This window comes from Kwoniella shivajii, chromosome 4 (genome assembly GCF_035658355.1).
Source record: "Kwoniella shivajii chromosome 4, complete sequence".
NCBI lineage: Eukaryota > Fungi > Basidiomycota > Tremellomycetes > Tremellales > Cryptococcaceae > Kwoniella > Kwoniella shivajii.
The window spans coordinates 1,251,747-1,267,883 of record NC_085911.1 but is presented as its reverse complement, the minus strand read 5'-3'; the positions used below and the strand labels follow the sequence as shown (position 1 = coordinate 1,267,883).

Genomic DNA, 16,137 nt, shown 5'->3' with positions numbered 1-16,137 from the left:
GTGCTACTGGCGGATCCTTTTACTCAGTCGGTCAGTGTATAAATATGTGTCAGTATTGGGATGTTGCAAAATTTCTTGTCCGCATCGATGATTAGGATGACATGACCTGTGAGAGAAACGTTATCGATCTCTCCAGTGGAAAAGCATTCATGAGTGATATACATGTGGTTGAATTCGTTAACGTATTCTCTGACTCTCTATTGCCCATTTCCCCTCTTCTGACAATCAACAACTAGTCCATCCTTGCACGAAGGGTGCGAGTGATGACTTCCTTGTGGGTGCTATACAGCGAGACGATTTGTTAGTGTTGATGAGGTGTGGCTTGAAATCATCGGTAGACTTACATGATGTGTACCACGGCACCCCAACCACTCAAAGCATCTCGATCTACAGCATTCAACAATGTTTGCGAAATGGTTTCAAACAGATCCTCGGGTTCCTACAGAGATTCGAATGATGTGGATCACGTGTCAGCTAGCTAAATGGAGACCAAAGTACCAGCTGACTGACAAGATCAGGTTCCCATAATCCCTCAGCTACACCATATAATTTATCTTGAGCTGTTCCAGCTACAGCAAAATCCTTTGGTGTTGTTATACAACCGATACTACAATCCATAAAAGTATGTTAGCCGATTAGTCACCACTTGATCACGGAGATCAGACTTACGTGTCCATGGTAGAGATGAAAGGTTTAGGATGAGGATCTAATTCTGTAGCGGTAGGAAGACCGGCTACAACAGGTTCTATGAAGAACGGACCGAATCTATACAAGTTGATGGTAAGCTGAATACCAATTCACGGGGATCCACGTATCAGCTTACCTCTTCTCGTACAATGTACTGGAAACTAGATGGGTAAAGGTTTTGGGGGTTATCTCTCGTTCTTCTTTCATTCTATACATGTTTACTCGAAATCTGAGGTGTTCTTTTCTACAATCGTGACCAAGACAAGTCAGGTCGTAAACTAGAATGCCAGCAAGGTGGTTCAACGTACAATGTGTACACGTCCGTAGCAAGACCAGGAAGACCATAGTAGAGTTTATCGTTGACGGGGAAGACCTAGTCAATGTTGAATGAGCTTATGACCTGTTGAATAACGATAAGATAGATAGCCAATTGCTCACTTTGTCAAAGTTCGATGCTACACCAACAGCTTGATTTCCTAATCGTAGATCTGAAGCGATCGCTACACAATCTTTACCTATCATCGCTACCACAGAGCCACCGTTCAGCTCCATTACCGACTAAGAAAGCAGGTCATCAGCAGAGAGAAAACAGCTTGGCATATCATCAGACGTAGGGTGATTGAGCTTACCATGTTGTTGTTGTAATTGGGTTCAAAGTGAATCCCGAGGAAAGGAGTCTGCTTGTTTTGCGGAAGGAGTTGTATAGGCTGCAGGCGCCGGATAAGGAGTGATGGACAAAGCTTCGGTGCAGCTGTGGATACCAATACAGAATTGAGGGGGTCAATAGGATGATGAATTCTGATCAACTAATGAAAGCCAATATTCATAGTGGTCGACTTTCATGCATCATCATCATTTTAACGTTGTCGACGCGCAAACGCGGCCCCAGGTGCTGTATGCATGGCAGACACGTGTCCTTCATCCCTGCTTTTGTCCCGGCAATAGCTTGTTGTGGCACAAAGTGACTTTGTTGTTTGTCTGGTGTTTTCACCTCCACTTTCAGTTGTCCACCTCATCTGATATATATACCTCGAACGCGACTTTTATCTCCAATTCTTGCCAATTCGTCAAGTCCAACATGTCACCGGCAGGTCATGACCAGCCTATAGCACGGCTCAATGTACCGTAAGCTCAGGATCTACCGGCGGTGCTCGGTGCACAAGCTGATACTTTCCATCCACACGATAGACGTCAACTGAAATCTGCTCTTAACGATGCTGGCTATAAAACACTGGCTGATATACGAACGTTTGCAGCGAGTGATTTGGTCGCAGGTACGAACCAATATCTCACACTACATCGATTCGACGCTGAATGAAACGAATGCTTAGAACTCGGCATACCGGAACATCAAGCTGACAATCTATTACAGCAGATTGCGAGCTATCAAGGTAAGCCAATTCTTCAGAACAAGAAGGATTTGTGAACTGATTATTTGAGCAGCTGGTCCATCTACTTCTTCCCAAGATCCCAAGCCTCCTTTATTATCTCAAAAGCATGTACAGGCATCTACAGCTGCCGACCTACTGTCATCCTCATACTTACCCCATTTCTCAACTTCTTCCGCATCAATAGACAATCTCATTGCCCATTTCAAAGATCCTCGTCACTCATCGTTTTCTAGCCGAGCATCAAGGAAGGGTAAGGAAAAAGATGAGAGTGCTGCCATAACACCAGGGATGACTGTAGAGATCTCTGGACCACCTGGAGGAGGAAAGACGGCACTCGCACTGGGGATCGTCCTGAATGCTAGGACGATGAAGATCAAAAGTAGAAGGGAAGATGATGAGGAGGCGGAAGAAGAGGCCGGAGAAGTGTTGATCATCGGTAAGTAATCCGGTTCACAGCGGTGGAATCGTGAGCTCAAATGTATTGCATTAATTAGATACGGAAGGAGGTATAACTGCAGAAAGAGTAAGAATGGCAGCTGTAACAGCTACTCGAGCATGTTCAAGCAAGTTCCGTCTTCTTCGATATGTATCGAAGTGGCAGCTGATGATCTTGTGCAGCACTACCGCGCGATATCCTCCACGGTATTCATTTTGTTCGCATACCGACACAAACACAAATGATAGCATTTCTGCATACGCTGGATGATTGGTTAGAAGCTCACCCGAAAGTGAGTGATTTGCGAAGACGCTGTTGCATTCCGTCAGCTAATCCATAGTTCCAGGTCAATTTGATCGTCATTGATACTCTGAGCCATCATTTCCGGCAACCAGGTCTCGATATGGGTACAAGAAGGAGGATCATGGAGCTGTAAGCTTCATAGTGTATGATCAAAGCATAGCGATCTGACAAATGTCTGATATAGAGTCAAACAGAAGATTGGACAAGCTACTACACTACATCGGTGTGCCGTGAGTGTTCCTTTTTCTGATGATCTGCTAGCGGGTATACAGATCTGAGATCATTTTTGCATGAGTGGGCTGATCACGTTCCCCGCAGGTGATTGTCTGTAATCAGCTGGCAACCAAGCTGTTAACGGCCGAGAACAAACCGGCTAATTTCGAAACTGGTGACAGAGCTATACTCATGCCTCAACTTGGTAAGCAAGATTTTCCTTCCGCTTCATACGTCGCACCATAAGACAAGCATCTGATGTTTCCGATGTGCAGGCGACTCGTGGACGACGGGTAAAACGCTACGACTGGTGTTATTTCGCGGTCCACCCGGCGATGAGCTGCGGTACGTTCACGCGGAAATGTCAGGCAGTTCTAGAGAACTTCCTTGGGCGTGTTTTGATATTGATGTAAGCTAGCTAACGAATCGTCCATCAAGTTCCTAAGCTGATGTGAATGATTCCAGATTGACGGAATGTCATGTGACGTTCCTGATATGATGTTCGCTCCACCTCTCACACCACCACCGAGAGATTTAATACCGAACCCAGAAACGTTGTTAGATTTCTGAATTTGATGACATGCATATCCGTGGTTCTACTGTCACTTGATTCGTAGAAATCAGATATTAAATCAAAATACGATTTTCCTCCTTTTTTGTTTCTTTACGATCAACTATGATTTTGCCCCTCTCCTTAATAACCCGAAGGTCTGGCTACACTAGTGTCATAAGCCCTGATAAGTCTAGTCTGATCTTGATCGTTAGTCTCAGTTTGAGAGAATGCGAATCCTCTTTGACGTCTCATACGCTGTGTTGCCCTCACTTTCTTGATGGCTTTTTGGAATCTGCCAAAAAGGGCAAATCAGTATATATCAGCTACTTCCCATGTTTGACCTCATATACTAGCTGACAGACTCACTGCTCTTGTCTAGGTCTATAATCTGATAAGTTGAATTTTTGTATTTCTTGCACGATATGATATGATGTGGGATGATATGTTCTCGAATAACTACGCGAACCAGAAACCGAATGATTAGCTTTTGATTCACTCTAGCTATATCGTGGTGAAGATGGGATCTGAAGACTTACTATTTCCATACGTAGTCCCTTAAGAGACAAACGACAGGGAATAACAGGAGGCAGAAATAAAAAGCAGCATCTGCCCATAGTCTAGGTACTATACCTTTGTAATCCAGTGAAAAGTTCAATAAAGGTGCTATTATCGCATATAGAGGTAAGGCGACCATGGTGAACACGAATGAACCGGGAATGGCTGAGCGCAATACAAGGTCAGTAAATGGAACATCTCCGTGCACACAATCTCATTCAGAGGGGAAAACCAGATTTTTCGACGTACCCGCAAGAGTGTACTTTGTCCAAACGCTATCATGTCATACATTAGAAACGTTGACTACCGAAACAAAATTGAGGAAAACCGGAACTCACTCTGATATCAAAGCGGCTTTACCCAATACGGTCAGCAGTACCGCAAGGTACAGTGTTGTACCCCATACCCATAGTCCAGAGTTTTTACCGTCTGAAGCGATTAGATCGTTGTTGAAGACCAATACAGAGAATAAGAAAAGTACCTATCGATAGAATGAAAGGAATCAGTTGTTCACATTCTCTTCAATCACGAACTCAACAATCTTCCAATGAAAGGTTTACCCACCACACTATGATAGAAAGCATTTCCTACCCAGTAGAAGAATCTGACAGGAGTGAAGAAATGATTTTGTTGACCTAATTGATATAATTGCGGATATCGATCTAACATTCTTGCAGATACGAATTGATCAAATATACCAATCACCAGTGGAGGTAAAATGGTAAAAATGACATTATAGTATGACATTGACCATCCTTCGAAAGAGATTTGTCCGGAAAAATCGTTGAACCATGAATACTGTAGAATTTCATTAGTATCCGATCATGGGAATACAAGTAGGCAGAAATCATACCCAGAATAAGGTCAATGCAAAAGTAATATTCTTGTAGAAAGAGTCTATATCATGGAGTTAGCATGACGTCATCATTCTCAAGATAGCTTGACATACACAGAATCAATTTGGTCAACCTTTGATAGCTCCAAGAACCGTGGACAAGTAATAATTTTCTTAAAAAACGGAACTGAGAAATGGCCACATCCGCCGAACGAGCAGCTTGCAATCCCTTAGGGAAACAGACTAACGTCAGTTGTGTTGCTCTACCAATCACGCAGGATAACTTACTTCCACACCCGATATACCAACTCCGACATGAGCTGCTTGAATCATGCTGACGTCGTTGGCGCCATCTCCTATAGCAAGAAGAGGTGCATCGGTGCTTCGCTTGACTAATTTGACGACTAAGGCCTTCTGCAGAGGTGATACTCGACCTGTTCACTGATCAGACGATATCGAAATGAGGTTCTCGCGTGGACTTACAGCAAATAACGGCCTATATTCGTTGCTGATTAGCCACCTTTGCACATACGGCGCAACCACAACTCACCTTGCACATGATAGCCAATTCAAGGAAGACATCGGCACAATCTTTCTCCAAGGCAAAGGTCAAGCTCTTGCCGTCTTCGGTTTCACGAACGATTATTGTCAGCTTACTATCAAAAAACTTCCGCATGAAGGAAAAGCTGGCTTACCTATTATCAAAGCAAGCTCCTCGACATCACCACCCATTCTTTGGTTCTTGATAGCGAATAAACGCTTATTCAGAAGTTCAGAAGTCTCGTTAGCGGTTTCAGTATTGATGATAACCTTCAGGCGATATCAGCTACTCCAGCATTTTGTCAAATCCAATTGATCAATAGGACATACCAAATTCATCGATTCGGAGATAAGTCGACAAGATAGACCAATGTTGATTGCTGTCTCTTGTCTATCACCGGTCAATACCCATATCTACTCAACGACTGTAAGCTATAAATTCTATAACATCTAATGAATACTGATTGCTCACTTTAATTCCAGCTTGTTGTAAGGTATGTATTGCATCCGGAACACCGTCTTGCAGTTTGTCTTCAATGGCAGTCGCACCAAGCAAGATCAAATTTTGTTCGATCGCCTCTGCTGCTCGGTCCAGAGCATCTGCTCTACCGTGCATTTGAGAAGCAGCATTATCGTACATGCCAGACCATTTTGCATATTCATCTTCTGAGATCTCTCGATAGGCCAAACAAAGAGTTCGAAGACCCTCAGTTGCGTAATCCTAACTCACAGTACCGTCAGCTTGATGATCATAATCAGATGGCGGAAGCGAAGGAGGTCGAACTCACTTCAAGATGCACCAAAGTTGGTTCTGCGAATTGTTGTTCCGGAGCCAATCTCTCATATATAACGGTATCTGCTCCTTTGGTGAAGAGTTTGATCCGCCCATCTGGCCCTCGGACCACAGTAGACATCCTCTTACGAGAAGAGTTGAATTCACAGACGTTGAGGACTTCATATTCTTCAGACCGTCCATCAACGTCTATGAAGACGGACTTGGGTTTTCGAGTCTAGTAGATGTGATACATCAGGACCTGAATCTCGGACATTGAGACCGATAAACTTACATGGAATCGGTAGCCCAGAAGTTCAGCGCCTGACACGAGGGCGGCTTCGTCGGGACTTGAAGCCTGGTAAACCATTTTACCTTCCCTTTCCTCTGGAATGACAGTGTGACAGACAGCCAGCAAAGACAAGCTTTGATGTTGTTTCAGTATAATCCTTGCTATTGGCAAGAGCTAAACTTACAATTCTCGAAGTGTTGCACCTTCTTCGTTATTTTCCATAACTCTTTGCCTAAGAACATCGAACGTTTTCTGACCCAATTCTCTCTTATTATCATCGACAGTCTGAGCGTACATTGTGCCAAATACCGAACATTCCCTGAACTCCATTTCGTTCCTCGTTAAAGTTCCAGTCTTGTCTGAGAAGATATATGCTATCTGACCTAGTTCTTCGACAAGAGAGGACGTTCGACATAATGCTGGTGTGTCGGTAGGTGCGTAATACATATCCAAATCGGAGTTGATCAATGAAGCTTGCTGGAACTTGACGACTTCCATCGTCATGACAAGACTATAACATCCATAAGCTCATTTCATTGCTAAGTCGCGAGTACAGCTGCACTGACGATATGGGGATCAAGTTGTTGTACAGAATAATGAATGTTAGAAGATCTGTATATCCATCAGTATTATTAATATACACCAGTCAATAATGCATACCTTCGATGAACTGCCGAGCTATAGATGATGTCAGCAGATCTAAGATGGAGTAATCGAAAGGTGCAACCTACCCTTGTTCGGACTCACCGCACCTAAACGCAAATACCAACTCTTATTGTTGAAAAAAGCCTATTCAAAAACTGATGAGCGAAGCAGACCAACGCAAAACGAAAATCCCGACTTACCGTTCGAATACTACCTCCGATCGTCGATACCAAGGAGAGGATGAGCAATAAGACGAAAAGGTACAAAATCTGCCTGTTGACCTGTCTCTCAACGGCAGTCCTCTTGATTGGCGCGTCACTATACCAGACATCAGGAAAACCTTCCTATCGAACAGAGTACACGAATATGTCACTCACGTAGCGTTTCTCATCAGTTTCGTTTCATGACCACCATTGACAACGATTCCATAAACCCATTCTGTATTTCTTAGCTGCGCACCGCGTAGAAGCATTTGATTAGGTCCCACAGGAAGTTTGGTTGGCGCTGATCCAGGGAGAGCAGAGGAGAGATGGAAGGTACCGTCATAAGTGTATAATGACGAGTTAGGGGCTTCAGAGAGAAGATGTCCACGAAGCAGTGAAACTGATTGAGGGTTCGTCAGGGTTGCTGTTGTGGGGTGAGATTGCTTGATTTTGAGATTGGTTTCTCTACAGTGATGTCAGCAAAACGCGGCGACAATGACAGCGGTGTAGGAACTGTGCGTACCCATCCAGGTTCGCCGTTTCGATATAACAAAGTCCTTCAGGCTCGCTACTACTCAGTAATACCATATCTGCAGGTATGAATGCGTTCGCTTCCAGTCTAACAATATCCCCAACTCGTATTCTTCTCCATGGTCGAGGTTGGAAAGCTTGGTTTATCAAGACTTGTGCAGTGCTATTATTCAGTGACCGATCCGAAGCGTGCCGTTTCTATCCCGATAACATGAGTCACGGGTCACGTGTGATCACTACAATTGAACGGCTAGCTCACCAAATCCTCCTTGATTTCTTTAAACGCACTCGCTATCAGCACCACAGCTAAAGGTACAATAGTAGTATAGTGACCAGTCGGCGAAACATTCGGTACTTGTTGAATGATAGCTATAGACGTAAGGGGGTTAGTTTGCAGTAAAAGGGATGAGGTGAAGTCAAGTGTTTACCTGTAAACAAGAAGAACAAGTTCGCCGATCTTGAGAATTCGGCTGAAAGCACTTTTTGTCAGCTGGGTGCGCTGTTACAGTAGCTGAGAGATCTCCCACTTACCAAAAAGGAACTTGGGCAAAAACGTAATTGGGCCATATTTTCCAGTGGTAACCGAGTTTTTCTCATATCCTTTCACCCTGTTTCCTTCTGCATCATTCAGTGATATTTCTCTTGGCACTCCATCAAATTTGCCTCTTCTACCCAGCATCTTGTTAAGCCCAAATGTCCAATCCACATCCGTCAAATGATCTTCTTTGATTTTTTGCCATCTGGATCGCTTCTTCTGAGCGTAAGGACCTGAACCAGGCGCACTGAAAGCATACGCCGAAGGTCCCTCATCATCTTCGAAGATATCTCCACCGGCTCCATAAGCTTTAGAGGAAGAAGAATGATATTTCCCATCATCGGAGGGTCCAGAAAATCCAGCAGGTACGGCTCCTGCTTGAGATAATGGCATGTGTGATTCTAGAAGAGAAGGATCAGACCTGCCAAAGGAACGTGATACGTTGACTGTCGAAGACGATTGAGGAGCCATATATCCGCCAGATTGACCAGCTCCACCATATTCATCGTCACTGTGGGTAACACCAGATATGAGTGAGGTGTTCCAAGTACGCTAGTAGCCGGAGATGTCTGCACATCACGAATTTCAATAGTGCGGGTCACTCGTGACAAACTCACTCGTCAAAGAAAGGATCTAATGCGTAACCTTGTTGGGGTTTAGATGATCCTCCAGGTCCATTCCTCGCTCCTTGACCGTAAGGCGTGCCGTTCGAAGGGCTGAACAGATTTGGTTCATCGTCTCCAAAAGGGTCATCATGTACGGCTTGATGACTGTGAGAAGGGTTGTCGGACAACAAGTCATCAAATGGATTTTGCTGTTGACGCGACATGTCGATGATGTCAGCAGATGAGCTCAGGCGCTTGTCACTCAAGACCTGTTGTTCGCTAGTTATTGACCTGTAAATGACAGGTAATCTAAATCCGATCAAGTTCTTTTCCCGTGAAAGAGTGTCACAATGGGACCGCTGCGAATGATCCAAAACAGTCAGAAGCTGTAATTAAGACGCGATATATGTCGAGTAAATAACCGAAGTGAGTTTGTGATATACATGGTGACGACAGCAGTTATCAATCCAAAGGAACATGCTGTGTAAACCCCTTATCACTTGGGTCTTTATTGCCACGTCACTATGTGTGACCACGTGGGATGACCCCTGGAAAGGTAAACAAAAAGTCAACAAAGCTCAATCCTACGCGTCTATCAACAACCAGTCAAGATATATACATAAATATATTTATATACATATATATATATATTCATATGACCATATGAGATGGTAGATGATTCATAACAAGCTGACTTTTCACCTGCTTTCGTTTACCAAATCCTTCAAGCTATTTTCTACGCCATCAAGACTCATCGGACATCGACCTGCCTGCTTCGTTCATCTGACCAAACGATCTTTTATCAGCACATCACTCAAGCTCAGAGACCACACGGACCGTCATCTCGTTATGTCAGACAGTGAATCCGATGGCTTTCAAGTCGAAGATGGAGGTAGTGAATCAGAGGGTTTAGCTCAACCTATCAAAGCGAAGAAGATTGCCGCCGAAAAGAAAGCTCCTGCTAAAAAAGCAGCTGCTCCCAAAGCTCCCAAAGTGAGTGATCGTTTTCCTCAACCTGAACCGAGCATTACTCGGCGCTGACGTGAGCTGGTGTGAACAAAGGCACCAGCAATTAAGAAAGCTACGACGAAGAAAGCACCTTTAGCTGCCAAAAATTTACCTAATGATTCGATCTCAGAAGTCGAGTCTGATTTCGTGGATTCACCAGCTAAGCCAAAAGCAAAAATCGCAGACGATGACGATGATTTGGGAGCTGGTCCTAGCACCGCCGCTCCTGCTAAGAAGAAGAGTGCCAGTGAAGTGTATCAGAAGGTAAGTCTGATCATTTCCCTGTCAGCCTTGGATTGCCTACTCAACGTCATTCTAGCTATCTCAACGGGAACATGTCTTGATTCGTCCCGATACCTATATTGGATCAGTAGAAGCTGTTACGCAGAAGATGTGGGTATTCGATGAAGAGTCAAAAGGAATGATATTCAGGTATGTTTCATTTCTGCAAACGACTTGGCTGTCAAGCTGACGTCACATTGAAGGGATATCACATTCGTACCCGGTTTTCTGAAGATCTTTGACGAGATCCTAGTCAACGCAGCAGATAACAAAGTAGGTACATCTTGGTCTCAATCTATAACCTCTAGCTGACTGGTATCCAATGACCAGGTCAACGATGCATCCATGGATGCGATCAAAGTCACCATCGACCGGGAGAAGAACACCATTTCCGTTTACAATACTGGTAAAGGTATCCCAGTAGAAATGCACAAAAAGGAAGGAGTCATGATTCCAGAGCTGATATTCGGTCATCTGTGAGTACAGCAGATCTTATCACACTTGTCAAGCTGACCTTGTGGTCCACTTAGATTGGCGGGAAGTAATTTTGATGATGATCAAAAGAAGTTGACGGGTGGTCGTAACGGTTACGGTGCCAAGTTGGCTAACATCTATTCTCACGAGTTCGGTGAGCGCGACTGTGCACCACGCCTTTATACCGTCTCAGGAACGCTGACAACCTTCATAGTCGTCGAGACTGCCGACAAAGTCAATAGCAAGAAGTATAAACAAGTATTCTCCGAAAACATGGGAAACAAGGGAACACCGAAAGTGAATAAACCCTATTTGAAGCTCTGGAATTAAAGCTGACTAGTCGCTTGCAGATTACAGAAAACAAGAAAAACGAGGAATGGACGAGAATCACCTTCTCACCTGATCTGAAGAGATTTGGCATGACAGGAATTGATGATGACACCAATGCTCTTCTCATGAAGCGTGTCTATGATATAGCTGGTACGGTGAAAGATATTAAGGTTTTCCTGAATGAAGAACGATTAAAGGTTAAGGGGTTCAAACAGGTACGTCGCATATCCCAAGCGATGCACTTTATCTTGCTGACGTCCTCTGCTCAGTACGTTGAGATGTATGTGAACTCCTCGAGTGCTGCGACCTCAGCCGAAGGTGCGGCCATAAGCAAACCTCCCCTTGTCTACGAGGTCGTCAATAAACGATGGGAGATCGCTTTCACCCTCTCGGACGGAGAGATGAAACAGGTCTCTTTCGCTAATTCCATTGCTACTACCAAGGGTGGTACTCACGTCGATATGTTATCTACTCAACTCGCAAACAAGTTGATGGATCAAATCAAAAAGAAGAATAAAGCTGCTCCTGTGAAACCGTTCCAAGTCAAGAATCATATGTGGATCTTCGTCAATGCTCTTATTGAGAATCCTGCTTTCGACTCCCAAACAAAGGAGAACTTGACCTTAAAATCTTCAGCATTTGGAAGTAAATGTGATCTATCGGAAGACTTCATCAAGAAGGGTGAGTCAATGACCCGCCTGCGAGCAGACAAAAGCTTACGACTGCCATAGTTGCTAAGACTGGTATCATTGACAATGTTCTGAGCTGGGCGCGATTCAAGCAAGATCAGATTTTGAAAAAGACCGATGGAACTAAAAGAAGCAGGTAAGCTCATCGTCATAAAGTGTTATAAACCGTCGAGCATCGAGCTGACTCACCCATAGAGTCGGTGGTATTGTTAAACTGGAAGATGCCAATAATGCTGGTGGTCGAAACGCGAAGAACTGTACTCTGATCCTCACAGAAGGAGATTCCGCTAAAGCTTTGGCAGTGTCCGGTCTGAGTGTAGTCGGTCGAGACGAGTACGGAGTCTTCCCTCTTCGTGGTAAATTGTTGAACGTGCGAGAAGCCGGTCACGATCAGATCGTAAAGAATACCGAACTTCAGCACATCAAGCAAATTCTCGGCTTGAAGCATGGTCAGGATTACTCAACGGTGGATAGTCTACGATATGGTCATCTGATGATCATGACTGATCAAGTGAGTGTGAAGCCCTAGGTGTTTGTGCATAAGTTGATCAAAGCTTGCAGGATCACGATGGTTCTCATATCAAAGGTCTCTTGATCAATTATTTCGATCACTCCTTTCCGTCCCTATTGAAAATTCCCAACTTCCTGCTCGAGTTCATCACGCCAATCGTCAAAGTGTGGAAAGGGAAGCAAGAGCAAACTTTCTACACTATGCCTCAGTATGAAGAATGGAAGGGTGCTAACAATGATGGGCGAGGCTGGGAGTCCAAATACTACAAGGTAAGTTGGAGTAAGTCTAATGTAGGGAGATAATTAACCTATCCGTTTTGACAGGGTTTGGGAACGAGTGAAGCGAAAGACGCTCAGAAATACTTCGCAGACCTCCAGAGACATCGTATCGCCTTTGATACGCTCAAAACCGAGGACAGGGCACTCATTGATATGGCATTCAGCAAGAAAAAAGCAGATGACCGTAAAGAGTGGCTAAGACAGTTCAAGGCAAGTTGATTCCCGATAACGATAGGGCTTTCAGCTGACCTGACCATTGCTAGCCCGGTACTTTCCTCGATCATGATACCGATGTTATCCCCATCTCCGACTTCGTCAACAAGGAGTTGATCCTTTTCTCCATGGCAGACAACCTTCGATCCATTCCATCTGTAGCAGATGGTTTGAAGCCAGGTCAACGGAAAGTTATGTTCGCTACTTTCAAAAGGAATCTCACAAAAGAGATTAAAGTTGCACAACTGGTCGGTTACGTGTCCGAAAAGACCGCTTACCATCACGGTGAACAGTCTTTGGCGTCAACTATCGTTGGTCTCGCTCAGACCTTTGTCGGTAGTAATAACATCAACTTGCTGAGTCCTAACGGTCAATTCGGTACTCGTCTTGCTGTAAGTCATCTCCTTTTTGCTGCCTAGGTATGTGGCTGAATAAGGCGATTGACAGGGTGGTAAAGATGCGGCCAGTCCTCGTTATATTTATACGAATATTCCACGAATGACACGAGCTATATTCCATCCTGCTGATGAAGGATTGCTTAATTACCTAATCGAAGAGGGTATGGGCATCGAGCCTGATTACTATCTTCCTACTGTACCCCTAGTGTTGATCAACGGTGCCGATGGTATCGGAACAGGTAAATGAGTTTCTGATCCCCCGTTGATTTCACTGACTTCTCCTTTCAGGTTGGAGTACCTCCATACCCAATTATGACCCCGTCCAGATAGTGGAGAATTTGCGACGATTGATGCGCGGTGAGGAACAGGAGAGAATGAACCCCTGGTTCCGAGGTTTTAAGGTCAGTGCTTTGACCCCACTGAGTCGCTATGCAGCTGATACTGATCTGTTTACAGGGCTCCATCGAGCGCATTGAACAAGACAAGTACAAAGTCAGTGGTATCATCGAGAAGCTAGACGAAAAGACCATTGAGATCACCGAACTACCCATTCGAAAATGGACTCAAGACTTCAAAGAGATGATTGAAGAGATGACAACTGGTACAGATAAAGTCCCTGCTACTATCAAGGTTAATAATTTCTATGATACTGTCGGGAAAGAGTGGTACCGCTGACGTGTGCGCGCTATAGGATTATGAAGAGCACCATACCGAGTCTACCGTTCACTTTAAGATTCATATGTCAGAGACGGCGCTCAAAGCGGCGGAGGAGGAGGGATTGGAGAAGCGATTTAAGATGGCAACCACTCTCAGTACCGGTAACATGGTCTGTTTCGATCTTAGTGGAAAAATTAGGAAGTACGCTTCTGCAGAGGATATCTTGGGAGACTTCTTTGCTAAGCGTTTGGAATATTATGGTCTTCGAAAGGTAAGTAAATTATTGACACCTCACAAACTCTCAAAGTGGGTACTGATCTTACCCCCAACACAGCAATGGCTCGCCGATGAGTTGAACAAGCAATTCGAAAAGTTATCTAACCAAGCTCGATTCGTCAATATGATCATTGCCAAAGAATTGAGTGTGAACAACAAGAAGAAAACTGTTATTGTAGATGAGCTGAGAGCTTTGAAATTCCGACCTTTCCCCAAAAAGGCAAAAGCGCAAGAATCCGGTGAGACTGAGGCAGCTTTGGACGAAGAAGATGAAGGAATGGCTAGCGACTTCGACTATCTTTTGGGAATGGCTATTTGGAGTTTGACGGTTGAGAAGGTGAGTCTATTTCAAGAACGTAGCTGCATTCAGGTTGACCCAGGAGCTAACGGTGAAGCTTAGGTCAACAAACTTCTTGCTGAACGAGATTCCAAAGAGGCAGAACTTATTGAGCTGCTTAAGCTCTCTCCTCAAGATATCTGGAATACTGATCTGGATAACTTCCTTGGAGAATGGCAGGTGAGCGACATGATGGCTTTTGAGTATTTTTCACTGGCTAAACACCGATCTCACAGCTCTGCCTGGACAATGATGTTCTCGCTGCAAAGGGAGCTAAACCCAAGGCAAAAGGAGCGATTAAAGCCGCTCTGAAGAAGAAGAAGCGTGCCGCTGGAGAAGATACAGATGACGAAGAAGACGATTTCAAACCCGTCAAAGCTGCTTTTAAACCGCGAGCTAAACCCAAAGCTTCCTCGGCCAAGCCGTCTCCGGCCAAAAATCCACCTGTAAAGCGGGATAGGTGAGCTCAACCGTCCATTAGAATCGAAAGCTATGAGTTGACATGATAACGTAGTACAAACGTATCAGATGAAGATATGAATGTGAAGCCGCCGACCAAAAAGGCTGCCACAGCGAAACCTGCTGCTAAGGTAAAAGCGAAGATTGAAACGAAGATGGACCTTGATGGCTCGGATGATGATAGTGCGTCTTCTGAACATAGAAAAGAGTGATGACAGCCACTAATCTCATGCGTCTTCAGTATACACCATACCAGCGCCCAAAGCTGCTCCAAGCACGGGAACGGCATTGAAAGCCAAACCGAAGACAGCGATAGTTGATTCCGATTCAGATAACACACCTATAAAACCCAAAGCCAAACCTGCCCCAAAGAAAAAGGCAGTGGCATCGGTACCTGTATCAGATGAATCTGATCTTGAGACATTACCTTCTAAGCCTGCAGCTGCTAAAGGCAAAAGAGCACCTGCAGCAAAAGCTAAAAGAGTAAAGGATGAAGCTGAGTCTGATTTTGATGACGATTCGTAAGTCTGATCGAATTATCGTGTAACACATATAAAGAGAGACTGACAGAGAAAGCACTGGATAATAGGATGGTGGTAGATGACTTTGAGCCATCACCTGTCGCGCCAAGAAAGACAGCTCCAAGAGCCAGAGCAGCTCCGAAAAAACCTGCTTATATCGAGATGTCAGATTTGGATGAAGATGATGATGAATAGAAAGATATGGACGATGAACGGTTCGTGATGAAAGTTTGGGCTTCAGGTATTCCATGCTGTGTACAAGTTATTTGTAGAATTTTATGATATTATTATGATTACTATTTAACCGGATTGTAAGGATGTGGAGCTCCGCATTTCATCATGTTACCCCTCACACCCCGTAAAAGTTCAGGCCTGTCACTGTTTTCTTTCTCTTCTCTGTACTTGACAATCCTTCATCTTTCTTGCATCTTGGTATATCTTATCTGGCAAGACAACAGATAGAATCAAAACCCAGAGCGAAACCATCGTTCCGCAACTCCGAACGTGCACTGAGAGGGTACCACGGCATATCTACCACCTTTCCTCCTCTGCATTGCCTTTCTCACTACCTTCTTCTCGTCAGCTTCGTTGTGTCCAAAGCAGCCAAC

The 16,137-nt window shown here is 44.5% G+C and overlaps 4 protein-coding genes across 4 annotated transcripts; 2 read left to right on the top strand and 2 right to left on the bottom strand.

Annotated features, from left to right (window-relative positions):
* Window positions 1-232: 232 nt before the first annotated feature.
* On the bottom strand, window positions 233-1,239 carry IL334_003453 (uncharacterized protein; the record flags this gene model as incomplete). The annotated part of the gene is made up of 7 exons (XM_062935183.1): window positions 233-281; window positions 345-439; window positions 511-607; window positions 670-765; window positions 824-931; window positions 996-1,060; window positions 1,126-1,239. 7 exons carry the CDS (start codon window positions 1,237-1,239, stop codon window positions 233-235), a joined length of 624 nt encoding a protein of 207 aa, XP_062791234.1.
* A 526-nt stretch (window positions 1,240-1,765) lies between these two features.
* IL334_003452 (uncharacterized protein) lies at window positions 1,766-3,600 on the top strand (the record flags this gene model as incomplete). Its single annotated transcript, XM_062935182.1, has 11 exons — window positions 1,766-1,812; window positions 1,876-1,961; window positions 2,019-2,078; window positions 2,131-2,514; window positions 2,573-2,641; window positions 2,697-2,806; window positions 2,861-2,946; window positions 3,002-3,047; window positions 3,136-3,235; window positions 3,306-3,439; window positions 3,496-3,600. 11 exons carry the CDS (start codon window positions 1,766-1,768, stop codon window positions 3,598-3,600), a joined length of 1,227 nt encoding a protein of 408 aa, XP_062791233.1.
* A 124-nt stretch (window positions 3,601-3,724) lies between these two features.
* IL334_003451 (uncharacterized protein) lies at window positions 3,725-9,320 on the bottom strand (the record flags this gene model as incomplete). Its single annotated transcript, XM_062935181.1, has 27 exons — window positions 3,725-3,875; window positions 3,950-4,039; window positions 4,120-4,303; window positions 4,388-4,413; window positions 4,477-4,619; window positions 4,703-4,936; window positions 4,992-5,035; window positions 5,088-5,202; window positions 5,262-5,407; window positions 5,457-5,469; window positions 5,524-5,597; window positions 5,669-5,783; window positions 5,844-5,927; window positions 5,986-6,234; window positions 6,302-6,523; window positions 6,581-6,710; window positions 6,762-7,088; window positions 7,144-7,189; window positions 7,238-7,255; window positions 7,309-7,366; window positions 7,423-7,540; window positions 7,600-7,890; window positions 7,949-8,154; window positions 8,216-8,325; window positions 8,385-8,426; window positions 8,488-9,002; window positions 9,109-9,320. 27 exons carry the CDS (start codon window positions 9,318-9,320, stop codon window positions 3,725-3,727), a joined length of 3,963 nt encoding a protein of 1,320 aa, XP_062791232.1.
* Window positions 9,321-9,945: 625 nt separating this feature from the next.
* IL334_003450 (uncharacterized protein) lies at window positions 9,946-15,724 on the top strand (the record flags this gene model as incomplete). Its single annotated transcript, XM_062935180.1, has 24 exons — window positions 9,946-10,089; window positions 10,159-10,368; window positions 10,424-10,536; window positions 10,590-10,659; window positions 10,717-10,862; window positions 10,917-11,014; window positions 11,075-11,157; window positions 11,211-11,405; window positions 11,460-11,871; window positions 11,922-12,015; window positions 12,075-12,390; window positions 12,441-12,659; window positions 12,714-12,878; window positions 12,932-13,273; window positions 13,329-13,518; window positions 13,568-13,680; window positions 13,736-13,909; window positions 13,971-14,207; window positions 14,271-14,549; window positions 14,613-14,729; window positions 14,786-15,009; window positions 15,064-15,191; window positions 15,250-15,529; window positions 15,598-15,724. The coding sequence occupies 24 exons, from the start codon at window positions 9,946-9,948 to the stop codon at window positions 15,722-15,724; spliced, it is 4,476 nt and encodes a 1,491-aa protein (XP_062791231.1).
* Between the last annotated feature and the right edge of the window lie 413 nt (window positions 15,725-16,137).